General features: G+C 37.2%; 1 protein-coding gene across 1 annotated transcript in view; it reads left to right on the plus strand.

Moving 5' to 3' along the window:
- Positions 1-414: 414 nt before the first annotated feature.
- UGGT2 (UDP-glucose glycoprotein glucosyltransferase 2) overlaps positions 415-23338 on the plus strand; it is an 85433-nt gene continuing 62509 nt past the window's right edge. The window contains exons 1-8 of the mRNA XM_035319175.1: positions 415-579; positions 1711-1793; positions 10130-10260; positions 10999-11111; positions 15301-15475; positions 17269-17365; positions 18435-18513; positions 20070-20170. Of these exons, the coding sequence (XP_035175066.1) occupies positions 428-579; positions 1711-1793; positions 10130-10260; positions 10999-11111; positions 15301-15475; positions 17269-17365; positions 18435-18513; positions 20070-20170 (931 nt within the window). The 5' untranslated portion in view covers positions 415-427. The remainder of the gene's footprint in view (positions 580-1710; positions 1794-10129; positions 10261-10998; positions 11112-15300; positions 15476-17268; positions 17366-18434; positions 18514-20069; positions 20171-23338) is intronic.

Genomic DNA, 23338 nt, shown 5'->3' on the forward strand with positions numbered 1-23338 from the left:
GAAGCCCAAGCAGACATCGGGAAGTTCAGGAAAACCGCCGTTCTGCCGGCTCTTCTAAGACCCAGCCGGGTGCTAACCCCTCCTAGGGTAACGCACACGCAGCAGCAGCACCCTCACGGCAGGGAGGGGCCGTTACAGCGGCACCTCACGCGAGGACGGAGCCGTTAACACCTCAGCACCACCCGCCCCCAGCACGCCGCCTGCACACGCACTTGCCTGCTGGCGCCGCGTGTCAAAAAGAAGCTCCTCCCCTCCGGCCCTCTCTTTATAAGTCGTCAGCCGCTGATTGGCTTCTGGACTGACCAATGGTCCTACGGCGATGGCACGGCACAGCCAATAGAAAGACGGCAGCCGGCGCGTGGGCGGGGCCAGATGTACTCCTTGCGGGGGCGGTGGTGGGCGGGGCGTGCGCACTGCCGGCCATCTTATGGCGGCCGCCGCACTGTTGCCGCTGGTTGTCCTCCTCGTTCTGCTGCGGGCGTTGCCCTGCCCCTGCCGCGGGGCTCCGGCCTCCCCCCCGGCCGTGACAGCCCGGCTGGCGGCGAAATGGCCGGCGACCCCACTGCTGCTGGAGGCGAGGTGCGTGCGGCCCCCCCCGCTGCCTTCCTCTGCTGCCGGGCGTCGGGACGGGGAAGGGGAGCGGCGGCGGTGCCTGCGCTGGCTGAGGGGGGCTGAGGGGCGGGAGGCGGGGGGAGCTGGAGCAGCTTCCCCTCTCCGGTTGTACCAGGTCGTGGGTAGAGTAAAAGTATCTTTCTCTCACCCCGGTTAACTCACTTCTGTCTCACGGATGAAGTAACGGTGTGTAAAGGCATTAGGAAAGGTGAGAGGCTGTAGTAGTAAAGCATGCCTTCTAAAAAAGCACTGGTACTTGGAATTGGTGTTAACAAATTGCGAAGGCAAAATGCTTTCTCCTCTCACATGTTTCTGGCTCCTCAGCCAGTTTGGTTAAAAATCGTGCTCATTTTTTCGTTTCAATGTATTCGCTTCTGCTTGGAGAGCTCCCACGAAAGGGAGAACTGCAGGCTTCCGTAATCAAAGGGGTGGGAAACTCCCACAGTAAAGGCTGGAAAAGAGTAAGCTCATGAGAGCAAGTCGATCCTCTTGGCAGGCCTGAGGGGGAGTAAACAAACCTAGGTGTTCCCTTAAGAATAACAAAATGAGAAAGTGCTACCATTAAATGGAAAAATGGTGTTTGGAGTAAAGCAAACCTTACCTTTTATGCTTGCAATGATTAACCCATCTTTGGAAGTGTTGCAGAGATTGGGGATTTCCTCTGCACATCAAAATAAACATTGTCGCTGATAAAAGTCTGTAATTGAATTAAAAGTTATAACCTGACACTGTGTTCTTATTTGTACATTTAGCCTCTATTTAATAAAGTTTGTGTGCTTAACTACATTTATATATAACTGTATATTGGTATACACATGGAAAAATAAAGTGAAAACTACTTGTGTTTATTAGTAGTCTCTTTGCTTTACAACTCTTCACTGTTGAGTTCAGGTCAGTAGTGGTTTTGTTCAATATCTCTTTTAACCAAAATACACGAGTATTCATTATGTCGTTGCAGAGATACTAGGTGATCATTAAATACTTAACATTTTGTTGCTTTTTTTGTTGTTGTTACTTTAAAACAAGTGAGGATTTTTACTATGGTACATCATTGGGCAAAGTCAACCTATGGACAACTCATTTTTATTTTTTAAACAGTGAATTTATTGCAGAAGATGGTAATGAGAAGTTTTGGCAGTTCTTGGAAACTGTACGAGAATTAACAATTTATAAGCAAGGAGGTAAGTTAAACAGCATGCTAGTTGTAATATATCTTACACTTTACATGATCTTGAAACATCAAGCTAACACATTAGCTAGTTCATGCCAGGTAAAGCCTAACTCTTCCACTGTTGCTTGCTAGGTTGTTTTCTTTCAGAAAGTTTCAGCATATTTTCTCACAAGCAACCAATATGCGGGGCTATTTTAAGAACAAGGAAGACGAGATGGACTGAACTGCTCTTTGAGCCTGGAACAGAAATGTAAAGATTAAACATACCTACCTTCTTATAACATTCTGCAAGAGGAAGTGGATATTCAGATAGTATTTTGTGTAAAAAGGATATTTGAAGATGAGAGAATTCCACAAAACTCAAATGAGTGTGGTAGCTAAAGGAAAAAATAAAGAGAAAACAAAATGCCAAAAATGTTTAATACTTGGAGGTAACATTGAGACTGTTTATTAGCAGCTATATTAGTGTCTTAGAATAATACCACTGGCAAAAGGGGGTAAAAAAATCTTGCATGACTAGACAACAGAATGTTAGGTTGCTAGAAGTCTGGAGATCAATCCAGTAAACTAAATGTAAATGAGCTATCCCAGAAAGTGTTTCGCAGAGCAGCTCAGTAAAAATTACTAGTAAGGTCTCCCCTGAGCCTTCTCTTCTCCAGACCAACCCCAGTTCCCTCAGCTGCTCCTCACAAGACTGGTGTTCCAGGCCCTTCACCAGCTTCATGGCCCTGCTCTGGGCATGCTGCAGCGCCTCAATGCCCTTCTTGTACTGAGGGGCCCAAAACTGAACACAATACTTGAGACAGTTGTTTCATTTGCTCTTCATAATGGTATTCATCATACCTGAGTGTGAGGTCCTGTCATTTGGACCTACCACTAGGGGAGGCTGAAAATAAATTGAGTGTTAACATTAGCAATCAAAGGCTGGCAAGTTGTAGAAAGACCATGCCAGTAATGCTAGTGAGATGACATAAACGAATCCCTGTCATTCTCAGAATACTGTATATATGGGAGGGAAAAGGAACTTAAGGAACAACACATTTCTGCAAGTATGACTGACTGAATATGAAGCAAAAAGAGTTTGCTACGTCCCTGTGGACGGGTCAATGAGAGCATTATTTGAGTGCTTAGCAATGCCTAAGGAAGCGTGATAGACTTCAGAAATTACAAGGAAAGGAACAGAACAGCATGGTAAACAACATTATGTTGCTTATGATCGCATGATCTGCTGTTGTGTTGAGTAGAGCATGTTCTACTTTCTTACTGCCCTTTTCCTCTTACCCTTCATTTTTGTGGAAAGGATCTGGTAGAAGCAGATGATGTACACGGAACTGTGATTATAGGTGTCTGATGTAAACTGGAAAGGGAAAAATTATTCAGTGAACTAATGAAAATGGAATAGTTGGAAGTCACAAGTATAAGCAAAACCAGAGAGAATCACTGAGGACAGTAAACCTTCGGAGCTGTTCTGTGCAAGGGCACAGGGATGTGGAAAATGGAAATAAGCTCAGCCTGACCTGTGGCTGTCTACTGGTGGCCTTTTTATGGTGAGTACTAGGACTAATGGTGTTTAATGTGTTTATCATTGCTCTGGACAGTGTCATGGATTACGCCTTCCACAAGACTGTGGGTGGTGCAAAACTGGGAGAAGTCAAGAAACTGGAGGTCAGGTCTGCCATTAGAGGGGCCTTGGCAGGCGGGAGAGATGGGCCAGCAGAAATACCAGGAGGTTCAGCAAAGGCACGTCACAGATTCCTGCACATGGGCGGGAGTAACCTCAGCAACAGTGCCGGTGGGGCACTGGATGACTAGAAAGTTCTTGAGAACCAGCTGGATATCTTTGTCAACAGTGTGTTGCATTGCATTCTTGTGCCTGTGTTAGCAGGAGTGTAGGCAGCCAGTTCACATAAGTGATTACTTCATTGTACGCGGCACTTGTAGGACTGCCTCTGTAGTAATGGGCCAGTTTGGGCCATTACAAGACAAACATTGTCATACTGGAGCAAGTCTAGGAGAGGATCACCACAGTGTTTGGGGAACTGGGGCAGACTTAAGAGGAAGGGCTGAGAGAAATGGGTTTCATTCATCCTGAAGAGAAGGGTAAGGGGAGATCTCATATCCTCAACTGCCTAACGGCATGGTAAGCAGGAGATGGAGGCAGACCCTTCACGAAGGTATGCAGTAGTGGGAAAAGAATCAGTGGGCACAAACTGAAACATGGAAATTCTGGTTAGATATTAGGGAAAATACTTCTGCCATGGGGGTTGGTAAGCCCTGACACAAACTGCCCAGGGAGGTTGTACAACCTGCATCCTTGGAGATACTCAAAACTCTGTCCGCAAGGCCATGAGCAGCCTAATCTAGCATGGAAATTAAATCTCCCCGAGATAAAAGTTTGGATGAGACAACCTCCAGAAGTCATTTCCAGCTTCAATTCTTTATTTATTTATTTGTTTATTATTTATATGCCCAGGTAAGGTACAGCTGGTATGCCATTTTGTATGTGTCAGAGTTTTTTATCACCACTATCCCGTTTGCTTGGACCGACCTTCCAAGGAATTTGAAGCTTTAGTGACATTTGTTATTAGTGGCACAAATGTCTCTTGAAGTTTGCTGTTAGCTACATACTTTTTCTATTTCGGCTGGATAAACTCTTTGAGGATAATTATATTACCAGTAGAATGTGGTCTATCTTGCCAAAGTATTAGATGATGGTAGTGGGGAATCTTAAGAATGTACTAAAGTACTTAATTAAGCATATAAAGCTATTGGTTTATGTATATTTGTTATTATGATCAACAAACTCCTATGTTTATATTGCAGGAAAGTTTAAAGTTCTGGCACCAGGTGTGGGTTTCCTAAAAGTTAATTCACAGCTGAGGTAGTATAATAAACCAGTGCTCTTTCTAAATGAGCGGGGGAGGAAAGTTACAATTTTAGAGGAAAAGAAAGTGGTTATTTAATGACAAAATCACATCAGTATTGATTCTTCCAACTGAAAAAAGGTCTTACTGAAGTCAATATCCTAAGCGTGAAACAAATATTATGAGTATCGTATGTATCCAGCCATAATTAAGACACTTTCAGTAGGGAAGTCTGCATTAGGCATCTGATATAAAATGGTCAGCTCAAGTAAAGAATATTAATACGGAGACACTGGAGTGGCACAGCTACAGAGAGAGATACAGTAGTATACCTCTGAGGAGAAGTTTGTTCTTTGGATTTATAGAACAAGCTCTTTCTTATCTGTTACATGTCAAAAGACATAGAGGAATATTCACAATGCAACAAAAACTGAGCAAATTAAAGTAGATGGGTTAAAAAGGCTTCATTGGGGTGAATGACTTTTCAGTTGTGCACTTGATGCTATCAAGAGTAGGTAGGAAGGATGATAATACGTTGATTTTCAACAGAAGAAAATTCCTAGAAGGTAAAGGAATTCTAGATTTGAAGCTGAAAAACTGGTTTTATAGAAGACGTGGATGGTGGATTTATATCCCAACGTACTATTCAATATTTCAGAAGAGTCAATAAGTATTAGAGAAACCAAGAGACAATTGACAGTACCAAGTATGGTGGCTTTTTTAAGTCATTCCTTCGATGATTTGAAACCTGTTACTTATCAGTCCCTGAAATTTGTTATTTTAAATTTGGAATAATCAAAGCAACATCAGTTGTTAATTTGTTCATTTAAATATTTAGCCGTAGTAAATGCGGTCTATAAATAGTCTGTTTAGCTGTGATGTCTGTAGAAATAAAACAAATTTGGTGGGAGCAATGTTTGTGGAATTCGATACATCATTTTGTAGGTTTAGTTTGGTTGTTACAACATTTTTTAATAAGTACCAATATCAACCTGGGCATCGTTGAGATCATCAGCTATGAAAAATATCAAAAAGGATTATTATGGGATATACTATATTAAATTCGAGTGAGGTCTTCAGGTAGCATGGACAGCATTGTACGTGTTTACTTAACATGTGATATGTTTGTCTCTGGTCTTGTGGAAAATTTGGAAATGGGGGTGATCCTATTTGGGGCTGCATGTATGTTATAAAGAACTCAAAGCTGTGAAAATTTGATATGAAAACAGCACAGTTACAAAATACTAAAATTGCAGTTTAAACTTTGTGCTGTTTTTATATCTCAAAAGGTTAATTTAGGAATACAGAGTGAAGGTAAGGAGCTAGTTCCCTGCTGACAAATAATAACTTGAGTGTTTACTGTCTTCCTAAGTGGTTTAGTTTGTGTGTTGAATGTTCAGCTACCTTGTAAATACTAAACAAAGGAAAAACCACAGACATTAATAAGGAAGCTGTTTTCTCCAAAAGAATAGAACAATATATTACATATAAACAACAATCATGCAAATTATCTGTTGCAGATATAGAAGGTTAATCATTGCACACGGTATTACATCAACATTACTCACTACTAAATCAGATAAGTATTTTTGTCCATATCAACCATACAGATTCAAGAGGAAATAATACAGTTATGCACAGGTACTGCATTTTTCTATAATCATGTGATAAAGTACTCCATCTATACTGGTGTCCTTCTTGAATGTCACGGGTTTGACAGGCCAATGATGCTGGAAGTGCTGTTACTTGAGCTCTCCAATTCCCTAATTAATCTATATATACAGATACATATGTGTATAAAGTTGGAACAATCCCCAAACTCCACTCCCTCAAAACAATAAGCCTATCACACTGTACTCTTCTGAATTAATTATGTCCCTTATGTTTATTCTCCCTGCCTTCTGTGCCTCAGTACTTTCAATTCTCTTGAGGGGCACCAGCATATATTCACATTACTTACGTGGTGTGTGTGCTTACTTGCATGGAGTCTGAGGAGCCATGATAAAGACCTTTACTTTCCTTTTGTGACCATCCTGGTCTTCTTGCTCTTTTTAAATTATTTTTCATCTACCTGTGATATGAGATACATCTGGAGATTGTGGACAATAAATGTAGATGAATATGAGTCTACTTTGTAGCTTCAGTTGTTGATCAATTCAGTTCAGTTTGACTATAGGCGTTTAGAGAGCTATTCAGCTGACAAATTTAGGCACGTTTAGAGCAACCTAAATAGCTTTTCATGTTTTGTTGGCTGTTAGACTATACTGGCTAGGATGGCAGTTTACAGATATATAGCTTGTATGCATGCATTTAGATGTTTCAAATCTGGAGCTGTATCCCATCGATGTCATCTCATTTAGTTATTTTTTAATCAACTTAGTTAATGAATTTAATGGTAATATGCCATCATGAAACATTTTATGACCAAAACATCTGTTTCTCCTTGGTTGCCTCTAACATTCTAAAAATTTATCATGGCTTCCACTTTTTAGCAGAGAGCGTTGTTAAAAATGTGCCTGAAGGGCAAGCAGTTGTCAAGTATCAAGGAGCAAATACTATGTGAAAATAGTTTGAAGTATATAATAAACTTAAAAAAAATGGTTTTTGCATGAGATGGATCATATAGCTGTTGATGTATGACGGTAGTCTGGATGAAGCCAGCAGTTTTAGTATAAATGTAAGCAGTCCAATTAAGTTAATGTTAGACAGGAATGTTTATACAGAGTTTACGGGAAGGCAAATTCCTGGAAATGTAGAACATGCCCTTTTTTAATCCTAATTTTTTTTTTGTGTGTGTAGTGAATAACAGCAAACTGAATCTTTTGAAATAATTTTCAGGAGGAGGAAAAGGCAGAAAGAAGATCCTAGAGGTTCTAGGAACAAAAGGCTAGGTTGTAAAGAGGAAAGCAAGAGGGTAGGAAGTACTTCATTATTGTATATGAAAAGCATTGCCCAATGCTAGAGCAAACAGTAGGTGAAAAGACAATTCAGTAACTCAGACGGTTTTGAATGACATAGTACCAGGGCCTTACTTAAGAAATTTCAGAAATTAAAAGAATAGAGAGACATGAAGAATGTTTTAAGAGGTTTGAGATACTGATTAATGACTAGTTTAGAGAAAGTATTACTTGCTAAAACAAAAAAAGAAAAAAAAGTGATGGTATTCTACAATAGTAGAAGTATTCTACAATACTTGGGTAAGGATACAAGGTAGGAAGGAAAGTGCCTAGTAGATATGTGCTATATAATAATACAAATGAAATCCTGCAAAGAAAATTCAGAGTATCACAGAAGCCATGATTAAAAATATTTTAATCCTGCTGTTGAACAGGAGCAGTAAAAGACTGAGCAGTCTCAATAGAGTAGAAGGATGTTGTTTAATGTTTTGGCATCAGAATGGTGAATGCTCAGATGCCATTTTTTCTCAAAGTTTTATTTTATTTTATTTTTATTTTTATTTTTTATTACCCCAGGTTCTGGATTTTTTTTTTTTAATCCATCCCAAGGGATCCTTGTCATCAGAACTTGTCAGGCTCAGAAGTTTATTTACATCTAGAGTTGGCCTCAGTTAATGAATAATTCCAAAACGATGGCTTGTAGGGTTATGGTATGTGGTCTAGCATGGTTCCACTTTGGACCCCTAGAGGGGTTTCCCACTGGGACAGTCATTCCACTTTCACAGAAGAAACACTTTTAAATTAAGATGTTGACCAACAACATAGGTAAATTTAAGCTGGAGAGCTACAATGGTTTACCCCCTCAACTTGCTTTCTCTTTGCTGCAAATTTTCAACTTTATAGGAGAATATTTGAATTTTATGTGAAAAAGATCCTGAATCACTGCATTTTGCAGGTAATATCTATTCATGTAAGTAAAATACATGCTGATTACTTAGATTTTTTTCACCACAGTGTCCATTCTGGACTAGTTTGTGCATGTTTCAGCTATTCCTGCTGTGGAAGACCAACCTCTAGAACAGGGATGGTGCACAATATTTGTTATGGTAACAGCATTGGTTCCTCAACTTCAATTTGTGTTCAAGAATATCATATACAGCAACGTAGAAAACGTGGCCCAGTTCAAACTTTTGATGAGCATTATTCCCTAAATTACTTAACAGATACTGGTCTTTTTTCTCAACTTGATAAAAGAGTATTACTTCTTTCTAATTAGGCTTCTTTCACTGACATGCCTAAGGAAAGCATGAGAATATTTACGTGCAGCCCAGAAAGCCAACCGTGTCCTCGGCTGCATCAATAGAAGTGTAGCTAGCAGGCCAAGGAAGGTGATTCTTCCCCTTCACTCCACTCCTGTGAGGTCCCATGTAGAGTACTGTGTTCAGCTCTGGGGCCCTCCAGCATAAGAAGGACATGGGCCTGTTGGAGCAAGTCCAGAGAAGGGCCAGGAGGATGATCAGAGGGCTCAATGAGGACCTTAGAGCAGCCTTCCAATACTTAGAAGGGGCCTACAAGGAAAGATGGGGAGGGGCTCTTCATCAGGGAGTGTAGTGATAGGACTAGGGTTAACAGTTTTAAACTGAAAGAGATTTAGATTAGATATTTGGGAGAAATTCTTCACTCAGAGGGCGGTGAGGCACTGGCATAGGCTGCCCAGAGAAGCTGTGGGTGCCCTATCCCTGGAGGTGTTCAAGGCCAGGCTGGATGGGGCTTTGGGCAACTTGGTCTGGTGGGAGGTGTCCCTGCCCATGGCAGAGGGATTGGAACTAGATGGTCTTTAAGGTCCCTTCCAACCCAAAGCATTCTGTGATTCTATGGTTATTCTACCTGAAGAATAAATGGAGATTCCTTATTTACCACCACAGTTCTTTATTATAACTGCCATTGTTCCCAGACTCCATCCACCTTCTTCTCTTATTTGGAGTCCTGTTTTTGGCTTTGAGAAGGTGAGATTTCTGGGAGGGGTAGGGGATGGGAAGCCGCTTCACTTGTACCCCTTCTTGTACTCTTGTTTATCATGCATTTCTAGGAAGAAATAGGATATGTGAGAGTAGACCAAAGAAAGTTGCCATTAGAAGAGCTTTATGAATGTAAACAGAATCGTTGGAGTGGTCCAAGAGGAAAGAGTTCTAAATGTGAGGAAATAATTTTAAAAATAGTGCTGGTTGAACATCATAACCTTAAAAATTTGCATTAAAAGGCTAGCATGAGCTTCAAAAATGAAACTCTATTCATGACTTTCCATATGGTCTGCAAAGAGATATTATTGTATTGAGTAGATTTTTTTAATTGCTGAAAATGACTTAGATGTTAACCAGTGCTATTCTGCTCACTCTTAATTCATTTGTGTTACATTAGGCCTTGAGAATTTGTAGGTAAAGGAAACAATTTGTCAGTGGACAACATTGAAGACTTTTGAACTGCCTGACAGTGTTAGCATAATATGCAATATTATTTTAGCACAGATAGATAAGCCACACCATTAGAGGCTAAATACAAAAACTTTGTATTTTTTTCTTCAACAGATTCAGAGCATTCTTACTACAATTTAATCTTGAAGAAAGCAGGACAATTTTTATCCAATTTGCAAGTCAATCTATTGAAGTTTGCACTTTCCATACGGGCGTATTCTCCAACTGTACAGATGTTTCAACAGGTGAGTACATTATCTGATATATTTGGTAAATGATTTATGTGGTATTTTGGCTTCAGAGTAAATAATATTTATTACAATTCAGTAATATACATGCAAGTGTTTTTTGTAGTCAACCCTGATACAAATTATAAAAGGTATGATGTGATGTTTTATAAGCTAGTTTTATTGTGAGGAAAAGGTCTTTGTGTTTAATTATATGAATAGCTGTATTTTCAAGGTAAATTTTTTGGACTTGTTCTTTCTTAAAGCTCAGTTGTGTGTTTGTTTGTTTTGCATTACTTTAAATATTCCTGTGGGAATTCAGACTTTCCCAAAGTAAGAAATTTCCTGTATCTTCAAGACATTTAGATCTGTTATTTAGTGGACTTCTCATTATAGTATTTCAGAAGTTGAAAGATAGAATAGTCAAATACTGATAGCAGCTAAAAGTAAAAGTGCCTTAGAGCATAGTCTGTGATTTCATCTTTTGGAAGATATTTCTCAGCCCCATTTTTACAGAACATAAAGGGACTTGCGATTTCTGGAACATGACTTTATTTGATAGACTCTTACAAAGGTTATAAGGTCTCAACCTTTTAATATTTTCCATTACTATTTTCACATGTACACAACTTTGAATGGGCTTAATTAGAAACAAAACTCAATGGCAGCTGTGGAGTTATTTTAATCAAAGGGATGTGAGTTTAAGTTGAAGTGCAATCAAAGTATTCTGGTTAAGTGTAATTGTTGAAATATTAGATTGCAGCTGATGAACCTCCACCAGAAGGCTGCAGTGCATTTGTGGTTATCCATGAGAAGCACACCTGTAAGACTAATGAAATAAAAAAGCTTCTGAAGAAGGCTACTAAGAGGTAAATTTAATGATCTGTTTTAAGAGGAAAAATAGTTTACTAAAGAAGAAAATGTTTTATAGCACATACAGTATTTTGGAATTTTGCATTCTACATATTTGATGTTAACAAGCCCATAAATCCCTGTTTCCTGCATAGTTAAAGACATACCCATTTAAAGTATACATTCTTTTAAAACAGTTGCTTTTGGTTTTGAAATATTATAACCACTTATTGTTACAGGAATTCATCAATTATGAATCAAAATAGTCTTTTAAAACAAAATCATAGAGCTTTGCTCCCCTAACCCCATGGATAATTTTGTATTTCTTCCCTTTTTCTGGTATGGAATGGTGAAGTTTACAGTGTACTTTGTATACAAGCTTACCATTTTATGCATCAGAGGCAGTACTTCTACTGACAGACCTTTCTATGTAGTCAATGCCAACGCATTTGAGGGTTTCCAGAATGTAGGAGTGGAAGAAAAGTCTACCACAGATGGCATAACTTTCCTTACCTTGTGTTAGACTTTGAACCTACCAAGACTTTCAGCAGGTTTTGTCCTGTGGAAACTACCATCTGTCTAGAATGAGTTTGGGCTATGAAATAAAATATCTAGAACCTATCAAAATAGCAAGCAATAACAAAAATAATGAAAGCAAAATATTTAACCTTTATAAAAACAGAACTAATTTATATTTTTTCAAAACCTTTATGTAGGGCTTGCTTTTGTTTTTGTGTTTTGTGCTTTTTGTCTATTTGTTTATTCATCCTGCAATGGTCAAGGTTATCATGATACATATTAGTGTTCATGCCCTCAGCCATTTCATGGAGGTATGTAGAAAGACTACTATGAAAGGATGATTTAGTAGGCCGTAACACTTGGATTTTTCTTTCTATCACATATAAACTGGGGGAAAAGAATGAAATTTGTCTTTTTGGTGCTGGTTGCTTCTAAAAACAGGCTTATGTTCTAAGTGTGTGATTTATGGTATTGTCTAAGTCATTGATATAATTACAACCTACTGAATCATTGTCCTTTACTTAGTCGATAACCAAGGTTTTTGCATAAAGATTTTACTGTCTCATCTGCAGTGTCCCATTTTTAACTGTTATGGTCTGCATAACAAATTACTCTTATTTTCTTACATAAATTATTTGAACTATATTTGAGCTTTTAAAATGATTTGATTTCCTCTGGTGATCTATTAAGGCATTATGAGACCTTAGCATTTTACCACAATGAATATACTGTTCTTCTGTAACAATATACTTCTCCTTTAAAGTGGATTTGGCACATTCTTCTTTCTGGAGATACTTTTCTCAAACTTACATGATTTTGGAAAATCAGGATACTAAATAAAAGAATCATATAGTATTCAGAAATGAAAGAGTTAGACTGCTACGAATCATTAAATTAATTTTAAAAACTCACAGGAAAACTGAAGTTTTTTGTATTAAATTGCTTTTCTGTTTTGGGTAGTTTTTTGTGTACAAGTCACAACCTTCAGCAGTGGCAACAAAATCTTGTTAAACTTCATCTCCTTATACCCAGCCCTGAAATAGACGAGTCACTCAAATATTTAGAGTTCCTGGAGCTAGACTTTAAGAAAAATATGTTCCCCTCCAAGTAATTGTTTCCATATTGCTTTCAATATGGAAACAATATACTCTGGGTAGTATATGCTCAGTCACTTGTGCTGGAGACTTACAGCCTAAGTGATGGAGGTAGGGCTGTGCTCTTTCTCTGCCTTTTCTGTATGGTGTACATCATGGCATATGGAACAATCTCACTGTTGGTTCCTCTAGATCAGTTGTTCTTTTTCTTGTGGCTTTTATGGAAAGTGATCTTTTTGTTTTATTAATGTATGCTCCTTCCTTTTTTATTTCAAACTGTTTTCCTTTGTGTTTCATTTTATTTTGGGGGGGTTGAGTGTCGTGAATCTTCCAATTAAGCCAGGCTTAAGCTAGGCGTTCAGTTCCCAGTATTCAGTGGGAACACTAAGAAATATTCTGTTTTTAGGGATCATAGTTTCAAATCTCGGTGGCATAGAAAGAAGAGTCTGCGGCATTGTTTTGTGCAGATCCATCAGCTCAGTCTGAGATCCAGGAAGCCTCAGGCACTTTGGACTCAGGAGAGCCCGAATAGATAAGGTCTGCATGTCAAGATTAAGTGTTGCTTCAGCCAATCCTTTATGCTGCAGCTACCGTGATTTGGTCTGTTTCAGTTAAGTGGCAATGGACTGCATGGCTCCAGTAGGAAGCATTTTGTGTGGAGTTGTAATGGGCTGCTCTCGGGCTGTGGACCTTTGAATGGAAGATCTTGAGTGCTAAAATGGTTGGGATTGCCTATCTTGAAAACAACACTTGGATTTCTAGGGCTCTTGCTAACAAGAGCTGACACACCTAACGAGAGTCACACATACTGTTTTGGAACTACCTAGGCAAGCACATAGTCGCCTTCACTACCCTAGTAACTGGTTAATGAGTGCTGGACTCCACATCCATGTATTGTTTTATCAGCTTTGTCTGCTCAACTGCTGCTGCTCCCCTTTCAGGCAGCCTTCTCATGAGAATCACTCATGTCAATAAATGTATTAGCTTTGAGCAGCAAGAGAATCGATTCTTCCTCACTGCTGTTCAGTGTAAAAGCAAAACAGAAAATGGAGGCTTCAAGGTATGAATTAGCAAGGGCCAAATGCTTTAATTATGAATTTACAGGTCATAATGGTAGCCCAGTGCTGTGTTATTCCACTGCAGCACTTAAGTTTTTAGTGAAGCTTGGTCATTATCACGTGAAATGCTTTCTTTGAGACTGTCAGTGTTCAGGAAAGTCATGACAGCAGTTGGTACTTTTTGAGATCACGATTCATTCTCCTAAGTGACTGGTTAAGAAAAGAGAAGCTCCCTTGATGTAGGTTCACAGTGCCCTATGAATGACTGGCAGTTGTCTCCCTGGGTATGAGAAATTTCAGAAGTCACATCCCATATGTAAGCTTTCAGTGGGGCAAATCTGGATCTGCGTTTGAGCAGAGCTTCCGCATTCAAGAATTGTAGGTGTCATCAGGGAATCTGAAACATTGTCCTGTCCCGTGATGAGCATGAGAAAGCTTACCTGATACTTTTGCAACACATGGCTGCATGCACCCAAGTTAATTCTCAAGCCAGGCCCCTCCTTGTGTCTCTGCCTTGCAAATGTGGTCTCTGATTGCTCACCAAGCTTACATAGGATGTTATTGTATCAGCAAGCTGATACAAATTGTCCCCAGTTTGAGTAAGGGATTGAAGCAGATGATATCCAAAGATCCCTTCCAATGTAAATCATTCTGTGATTTTACATAGAAGACATTCCTAAGCTTTGCATCACAGAAGCTGTGGCATGTGGAGTTCTGCTCACACCTTTGCAGTATGATTTTTGAATGAGTGCGTAGCTACAGTGCACATGTTTGTGCAGGGTGACTTGGGTTAGAGTTTCTGAGCTTGCCTTGGAGAGGTTTGGAGAGAGTTTATTGATTCTTCCAGTGTGACTATACAAAAGCAACTTGAAAAAGTAAATGTGCTCATCAATAATTAGCACCTTGAGAATACCGCTCATTTGTATTTGCCTGTTACTTTTCCATCTTTTCCAGTATTTGTTCAAAAGATGTTTGCAGTCATCCAAGATTTAATTTATTGCAGGTGTAGGAAGCGTCATGGCCTTGCATGAGGAGGGTAGGTGTAATCAAAATTTGCAAAATTAGCTAAATTAAAAGAGCTTGATGCTGTAAGTCAAGCATAACCCTACTTAGTTTCCATGCGTTAGCAGCTTTCTCAAACTTCACTGAATATCCCTCTACTGTGTTGTTACTCACTGATTGCTGTGTACATCTCTAACAGATAGTGCCTTTTTATTTGAAAGGTTCTAGCTGTAATTGATTGTTGCCCAAAACGTTTCTGCTTTTTATTTTGCTGATGTTTCAATTTGTTATAATGCATTGAAGTTATTTATAGTTGATGCTGATTTTTCAGTTGTTGAAACTTTCATTTGAAAATCGGTTTTGCAAGTTCTTTTGTGAGTGACTGTGATTATATTGTGATTATTTTTACAGGGCTCGTACACCTCTAGCATATAAGCCCTTACTTGTTTTTCAATTTTGAAGTACAAAAAGTGCCACTGTTTTTATTTCACTTCTGAATACATTGTAACACAATTATTTGTTTTTGAAACCAGACCCAGGCCTTATCTTTTCAAGGGTGATCATAAATTCCCAACTCTCAAAGAGGATGGCCCCGTGGTTGTTCTTTATGCAGAAATAGGTACAAAAGACTTCGTTAAATTCCACAAGATTTTATCTGAGAAGGCGCAAAAGGAGGAAATTGTTTACGTTCTCCGACATTATGTTCAGGTATGCAGTTCAAGTTAACATTGATCCAATAAACTGTTAGTACTTTATTTTTCTTGACACAACGTGCATTATACATTTGTTTTTGAATTTGCCTAAATCACGTTATACATATACTAATTTTAAACCTTTCCAGATGAAATGATTGACCTAATACAGACTTTGAAGCTGGGAAAGAAATAATATTATTATCCAATCTTTTTGTTTAATCACTTTTTGGTTGTTGCTGTTTTTTTTGGTACATTGTATGAAGGTCATGGGTGAATCTTTGTGCAGCAGACAGAACATAAAACTAACAAGAATTAGGAAAATAAGAGCTAGAATAGAAAACCAAGCAGAAAAATGAAATAATTATTTACATGGAATTGTCCATAATCTAAGTATAAACTCATGTTCTTTGTAGTACAATAGCATAGGCTATTAAGAGTCAACATGACTGGACACTTCTGTGGCGTTTGCATTCCACAGTGTCGGTATTTTAAACATGTTACTGAATGTTTTCCCTAACTTATTCTTCTTCTCCCTGAAACTTGACAGTGCAAGACAAATACCAGTTTGTGGAGTTATATTGTCTCCTTGTTTTGATTCTCAGAAGGTTTTTGTAATTCATATTCAAAGTACAGCTCTTAAATAGTGCAGCTAATACAAGAATAATCTGATGCAGTAAGAGGTTGCTGTGATTTATGTAGACCAGGCATTTCAGGGAAATGAGATTTTTGGTTTGCAGATCAACTTTCAGAGCTGTTTGCTTATGGGAATGAAATAGAGAATTTGAGGAAGCCAGTCTTAAATTCTAAGTTGTATAGGGCTATAGTTTTTACTGAACTTTGAGTTCTTCTTTTACGCACTTTTTTTCCCCAACTAAATACTTATGGTCTCCATGCTCCTTGCTCCTCTCCCATGAAGACTGATTCTCCTCCCATTTTTTCATGAAATCAGAGGGAGTATTGAGAGTAGAAGAGGTACACAGACTTTCTGTGCTTTTTTTTTTTTTTTTTTTTTTTTTTTGTAGTACTACTGACACTGCAATGCTCTCTCTGCATTGAGATTTGCTTAGAAAACCAATAGAGAAAACCCCAGTCCTGCTGGGACTTTGCGCTGGGGGCTGGAGGTGTCTCAATACAAAATGATTCTTGGAAACTGTAAGCTAAAGCTGAAAGGCTTTCAAGATACTGTTGCTTATATTGTGGTAAATTAGGGCAGTTTTTCACATTATGAGTAATTACTCTGTTCAATGTCAGACTTCCACTCCAAAGTTAGAAACATTTGATCTTATTAATAAAATTGGCAACATGTTTTTAGCAGCAATACCTTAATAATAATTCTTAATCTTCCTTCTAGAAAGTGATTAACACTTTCAGCAAAACTTTTGGAAGGTATCAGCCTGATGCATAAATAATTTCCTTCTAACATTCTAAAGTCTGGCAAATTTACAAGGATATAGGAATTGTTTAAACTGTGAATTGTAAGGCATCATTTATTGTATAGGGTGCTACCAGCTCTGCTGTTCTAATCCTTTTAATGCTATGTGAGGGAATTACTATTTTGACAGCCTTTCTGTATTCTACATGAGATAAAAGAAGTTCTTACTTCCTGTTACATACCTCCTCAGTGGGTTGACAATATGCCTTGCATGGCTTTTATTTTGTTTGAATGTAGTATTTCATGCTTTGAATCATAAATTGAAAGATTAAGTTACTATTGTCAGAACATGTTAAAGTTACAGTACTACATATTGTAAATCTAAAGTCTTTAAAGTTTTGTTTTTGTTCTGTTAAAATAATATTGTCCAACAGAAACCAAGTTTCAGAAAAATGTATTTATCTGGATATGGAGTAGAACTTGCAATAAAGAGCACAGAATACAAAGCAGTAGATGACACACAGGTTAAAGGTACGTGTTTTTTTTTTTTTTTTTACATTTCTGGTATCTTATTGGGGATACTATTAAAATATATAAATATCTTTAGCTATAAAGTCAATAATATTTTGAAAGTTGTGCTTAATTTATTTTTGCACAAGGAGTTCTTGGATATTAAGAACTAAGACATTAAAATACATGGGATCATTTGTAAACAACTGTGCTTAGAATATAGTTCATTACTTAACCTGTAATTATGGTTATCTGTGGCTGTACTTCAAAATGTAAACCATTCTTCTTCCTTTCAATAAGTTTGATATTGTTTAGCCTTTGTTCTTCAATCATTTTATATTTGTTGGCATCTCTAATGTGGTAATTGTCGCAGTAACTACACATCAGTGTTTTGCGGTTGCTTTTTTTCCTAAATTTGTTTCTAATTTTTCTAACTTTAAAAATAATTTTACATTCTTCTATAGGATCATAGAATTTGGTGCCGGTATATGTTCCTATGTGTTGAAATGAGTCATACACCACAGAAAATAGAAGCTGTAGCATTCTGACAAAGAGAAATTAATTTGTGTGGAGAATTGCAAGATTTAAAGAAACTTACAGTTATCTATGTTTTGGCAAGACTATGGTTTAATAGCCTTGGAGCCACTTCAAAAACATTTTTTTTTTTTTTTAAGGAAATAAATCTCTCACTTGCATCAAGTGCTAGTTGGAGATTCAAGCACTTTAAAGTCATCATGTTTTTCAAGCATAAATCTGGCATTAGTTGACTGATAAGAGTTTCCTACTTAATCAAACTGGGAAATGGCTACTTTGGAAAGTGAACTATTTAACCATAGCAATTTATATTGAAATTGTAAACATTAGATGAAATATATTTTTAAAATAACTCCAGTGTTGGTAAGTTCTGTAAAGTGATTCATTCTGATGCCGAAATATGGATGCAAAGATATAAATCTAATTGAAATATCTGGGAATGACAGCTTTCAGATCGCATGTTTCTGTTAACAGTTTTATAATTCATAGGAATTATACATCAGGATACTTCAGTAACTTTCTTGTTGTATATTGCTTATATGTGCTGCGTGTTCAGGAACAAATGACACACAGAAAGATGAAGACGATGATGATGAGGAAAGCGATGTCCAAGGATTTCTCTTTGGCAAGTTAAAGTGAGTTGACATAAAATACAGTTAAACTTTTGCATTTGTTTCTGGAACCTGAACCAAAATTAAAGATTCTTTTATAGAAGAAGTGAGATTTATGTTACAAATGACTATATTTGCTATGGGTGTCAATTCTGATTAATTCTTTTTTGTACGTCTTGTGAGTGTAAAGATCCAACAGTTGTTTATTCATTTCATTTCAATTATTGCTTTTTGATTTCTAATTCTCTTAGAATTTATACAGTAATATATACAATACATATAATATATACATGCATATATATATATACAATATATATCATATATTTCATTTACAGCAACAGTCACAAAAACTTAGGTGCAGACATCTCAACGTGGTATTCTATGGGAAACAGTTGCTGCTACTTCTGTTTTCAGATAATTACAATCAAAACAAATTGCAACCCATGTGTTGTAGCCACGTAAGGTGTTTTCAGGATGGATAGTTATTAATTTCTTGGGTTTAAGGAGTGATATTTTGAGGAAGATATGATTATTGTTAGGGTCTTCTTAGTTTATCATTTCTAGGACTGTGTTATAAGTAAGTAAAAAGGGAATTTTCTGTCTTTGCTTCCCTTTTCACTTGAGTATTCTTTCTTTGAGGAACCTGGATTGTATTTTAATCCCAGAACAACAGTCTTGATACATGATTTTTTTCCCTTTTCCGATAAAGGGCAACATCCCTTTTATGATAGAAATCATCCAACAGCTAAAAATTGGGGGGGGTGGGAGAGGAAGGAATTCCTTGTGAAACTTCCTAATATCTACAATGAAATATGAAATATTATGGAAATTAGTCTTTATGTTCTAAATGTCTGTTTTTAGCTGCTTTTTGCTTCTTGTTCTATACTTCTTGTAGAAGAGTCTTTAAAAGCCTAATGGAGATTGTTTGCTATTGGAGGGTGTCTTGTCAAAAGCTCTTTGCCCAATTATCTTTTGGAAAAAGATACCAAGGTTTGGGGCACTGTGCTCTTCTTCAAGCCTGACTAGTGATTTGTGTGCTCAGTAGCTTGATTTTGTCAGTGATGTTAATTTATAAAAGACATTCTCTAACCAGGAGTTCTCATTCGATACAAACAGTAGCTTGCTTATATATTTCATGGGTAATACAACAAGCTCTGTTATTTTACAGTTACAGTTGATCTATAGTATAGTTAATATTTAGTTAAACATGCAATATGCTATACTAATCTAACTGTAAAGCTTATAACATCTCTTAGTTTACTGCTGTTTACATCTGCATTGTGTCAATATTATTTTAGACTTTGTGTTCACTTATTTCATCAAAATATTTGTGACAGGGTTGAAGATGGATCACTAAAAAACAGCTGAACTCCTCATTGTAATTAACAGGTTTTTAGTCCTCACAAATCACCCTTTCTCATCCCAAACCCTCGTTTTTGTTTTGAGAATGAATTAAAATTTTAATTCTTGCTTGATAACATAACGATACAGTATTATTAACTGTGCGCAGTAGAGTAGGGAAAAGCAGACACTTATAGAAGTCGTTAATTTGTCTTCATTTTAAAAATGTTTTGGTATAGGCAGATGCATCCTGATCTGAAAAATAATCTGAAAGAGTTTAAAAAACATCTAATTGAAACTACTAACAACATGGAACCGCTGAAGGTTTGGGAGTTACAAGGTATGTATTGCAGTTTTCTGAATTACCGTGGTGCTCTCAGTTTTCCTTTGATGTATCACCATTAAAATAAAAGCTGTTTTAAAAAGAGATATATAGTTACATAAAAACAATATTATATCAAGTATTTAAAGAGGACATGTTGGTATCTTCTCCTAGTATTATATGATAGAAATTGAAGGAACATCGAAGTCATTTCATATGATGGAGAATCATAACTAGCTTTACTGATTTTAAAGACAGAAGTTAAATTGCACCATTTTCTGCCTGATTTATTATTTAAGGTATTAAATTTAGTTTCAGGGTTTTACATGAGGGGTCAGGCAAAAAATAACATTTTGACATGACCATCGATGAAATACCAGTTAAGACATTTTGCTTTATTTCATTTATAGATTCTAATTTTTATCAGTGCGCTGGAGTTGACACACATACATTTTTAATATAACATCAGATAAAAGAACATGCTTTAAAAAACTTGTTTGTAGAAAAGGAGAACAATACAGAGATGATGATTTCTGAGCAGTCAAGAGGACATTCAGTAGCTTGAAGAGAATTATAAATCAGTCTGAAATGGTGATTTTTGCCCTGTTATTTCTCAGAATGCACCGTGCATTACGATTATAAGGTAGTGTCATTGTAGTACATAAACTATTTCTACCAGACCTCTCCCATGTCAACTATGAAAGAAAATGAAGGCAAAGCTTAGAGAAGATTTTTTTTTATTTAAAGTATGCAAATACTTTTAAAAATGCTCGTTTTTGTCATTGTTATTTTATATGTTAATGTAATTGCTCCTAAAAGACATCTTAATATCCCAATGGAAACAATATATTGATAATATTTAATCTTTCTGAATACAGTTATATTTAAAACAAAACAGAAAATCTAATTTTCAGTTGTTACATCAGTCTATAAATGAGTGAAATTTGAACCAAAAGGAAGATTTAGAAAGAAATTCTGAAGAAGTGTGAAGCTGTGTCTTCTACGAGTACTTCTTTTTTTCTGTTCTATTTCCCATGTTTCTGTTGTCCTGGGTGGAATATATGTCTTCAACTACAGGTGGCTGTTAGATTCCATAAGATAACCTGCCTCTTCCAGATGGATAGGGCTGTCCTGTAGGTCTGTAGATGTTCTGCAGTGCCTCAAATGGTGAGAGGAAAGTTTGCCAAAATGCTTACTCTAAGGTCCTTAAAATGTCATGACACTTAAGTTTCAGCCACTACGTTTTACCTGTTCTTCACTTTTAGACAACAACTGGATCAAAACTGATTCACCATACTAGTGAAGGAGGTTGAACAATCATCTGATCTCCAGTTTCCTTGCTTCCTTTCAAGAAGATTCTGTTATGGAGCTTGTTAGCCATATGCAGTCTGAAATGGACTATTTAAGATAATTTTAGCTTGCTTGCAGTATTATACCATATACCAAATAACTCCCCTTCAGTTATAGGGTTTAACTTGGTTCAAAATTAATAATAATAATTTTAAAAAATGCATTTCAGAAAATCTTACTGTGCAAATAGAAAGAAAATTCTCTTTTTGTCTAGTTAAAAAGTTTGACATGATCAAATACAATTCTATTGATGTTCAAGCAGAAACAGCAGTGAAGCTTTGATCCCTTTACCGCCTACCTTCAAAAGCCAGTATAAGATCTGTATTTAGTGGTGGTCTTTTCTGCAGTTTCAGGGCTATATAAATAGAAATCAAATTGGCTCTGCACCCCAAGCAACCAGTTCATAAAGGTGCTGAAAGCAGTCAAGCATTGGGATGCTGTTTGGGCACTGACAGTACTTTCTGTACTGACAGTACACGAGTATATTCAGGGCCTTTTCAGATAGAATCATAGAATCCTTCAGGTTGGAAAAGACCTCTCAGATCATCTAGTCCAAACTTTAACCTAGTACTGAGAAGTCCACCGATAAACCATGCTACTAAGTTCTACATCTACAGGTTTCTCAAAGACCTTCAGCCTTTGTATGGTGCAATTGTTCTGATACTTTTAATCCTGACATGACTACTTTCTATTGTTCATTCTCCATGACTAACTATACAAGCTGGGTTAGTAGCTCAGCTACTCTCTAATTTCCTTTAGTTAGCCTCCAAGTAAAAATCTAGACAAATTTAACTAAAACTCCTTCAGCTATGGGGGCATACTTCTATTAATAAAGTGACCCTAAACACCATTCAAGAATCCAATTTAAGAGCTGTATGTTTTAGATAAGTAATTATATTTACTATTCATAATGAAAAATGATATGCAGAATATCAATTTGGTATTCTCTTTAATAACTCATTCTTTTATCTGTGTGAATAGCCTCTCACTCTCTTGTGCTTCATTAGCTTTCAAAACATACTTTGAGGTCTGCCTTAAGCTCAGGATCTTCATTTCCCAAGGTGCCCTACACTGCTGTCTCAGCTGTGTCGAGTACCACACCAGGGAGGTCTGCAACTGCACATCCCAGACCAGAGATAACCAGGAAGTTACAAAGACATATGCACTTTCCTTAGTGGGATTTGAAGATTTGTACTCTGAGCTGTTCAGCGTTAGCTGGAAATTATTAGTAGTGTTTGAAGGATTATGCAATGGTCTTTTAAGTACAAGTCCGAAGTACACAGCAGGTGAGGCATCACTAGTAACAGTAGCAACTAGGTATTGCCTCACCTGATCACAGCTTATGTGGCTCTTGAAAGAGATCCAAAATGTTCTAACAAATAGTGGGAAAAAGCATCATTACCCTGAGGCTGTTAGTCACACTATATCCAAAGTAGACGGAAGCACCTAGTATATTATTTTCCTTACCTATAAGTGCCACAATTGTTGTTTTTTTTTTTCCCCCAGTCTCACATGCCAGGAAGTGTCACACCCAAGTTAGGTACATGAATTATAAAACATTCTTATATATGCAAATTTGCTTCATTCTAAGAAAGAGAGTAGAGGAAAAAAGGATATCCCTTTAAAAATTGCACTAGATACATATGAGAACTGAAATTCGTCAGTTTTTGTTTCAGGAGTCTCAGTATTATGTACCTGAGAAAATGTTGCAAACTCTTGCTGTTTGTACATCTACCTGCTCAATACAGCCTTCTTAGATTTATCATATCTGCACCCAGAAAATCCTGTGAAGTCCTGGAGCTGGAAAGATCTTTTTCTTGACTGCAGTTACAGGCT

This window comes from Oxyura jamaicensis, chromosome 1 (assembly GCF_011077185.1).
Source record: "Oxyura jamaicensis isolate SHBP4307 breed ruddy duck chromosome 1, BPBGC_Ojam_1.0, whole genome shotgun sequence".
Taxonomy (NCBI): Eukaryota; Metazoa; Chordata; class Aves; order Anseriformes; family Anatidae; genus Oxyura; species Oxyura jamaicensis.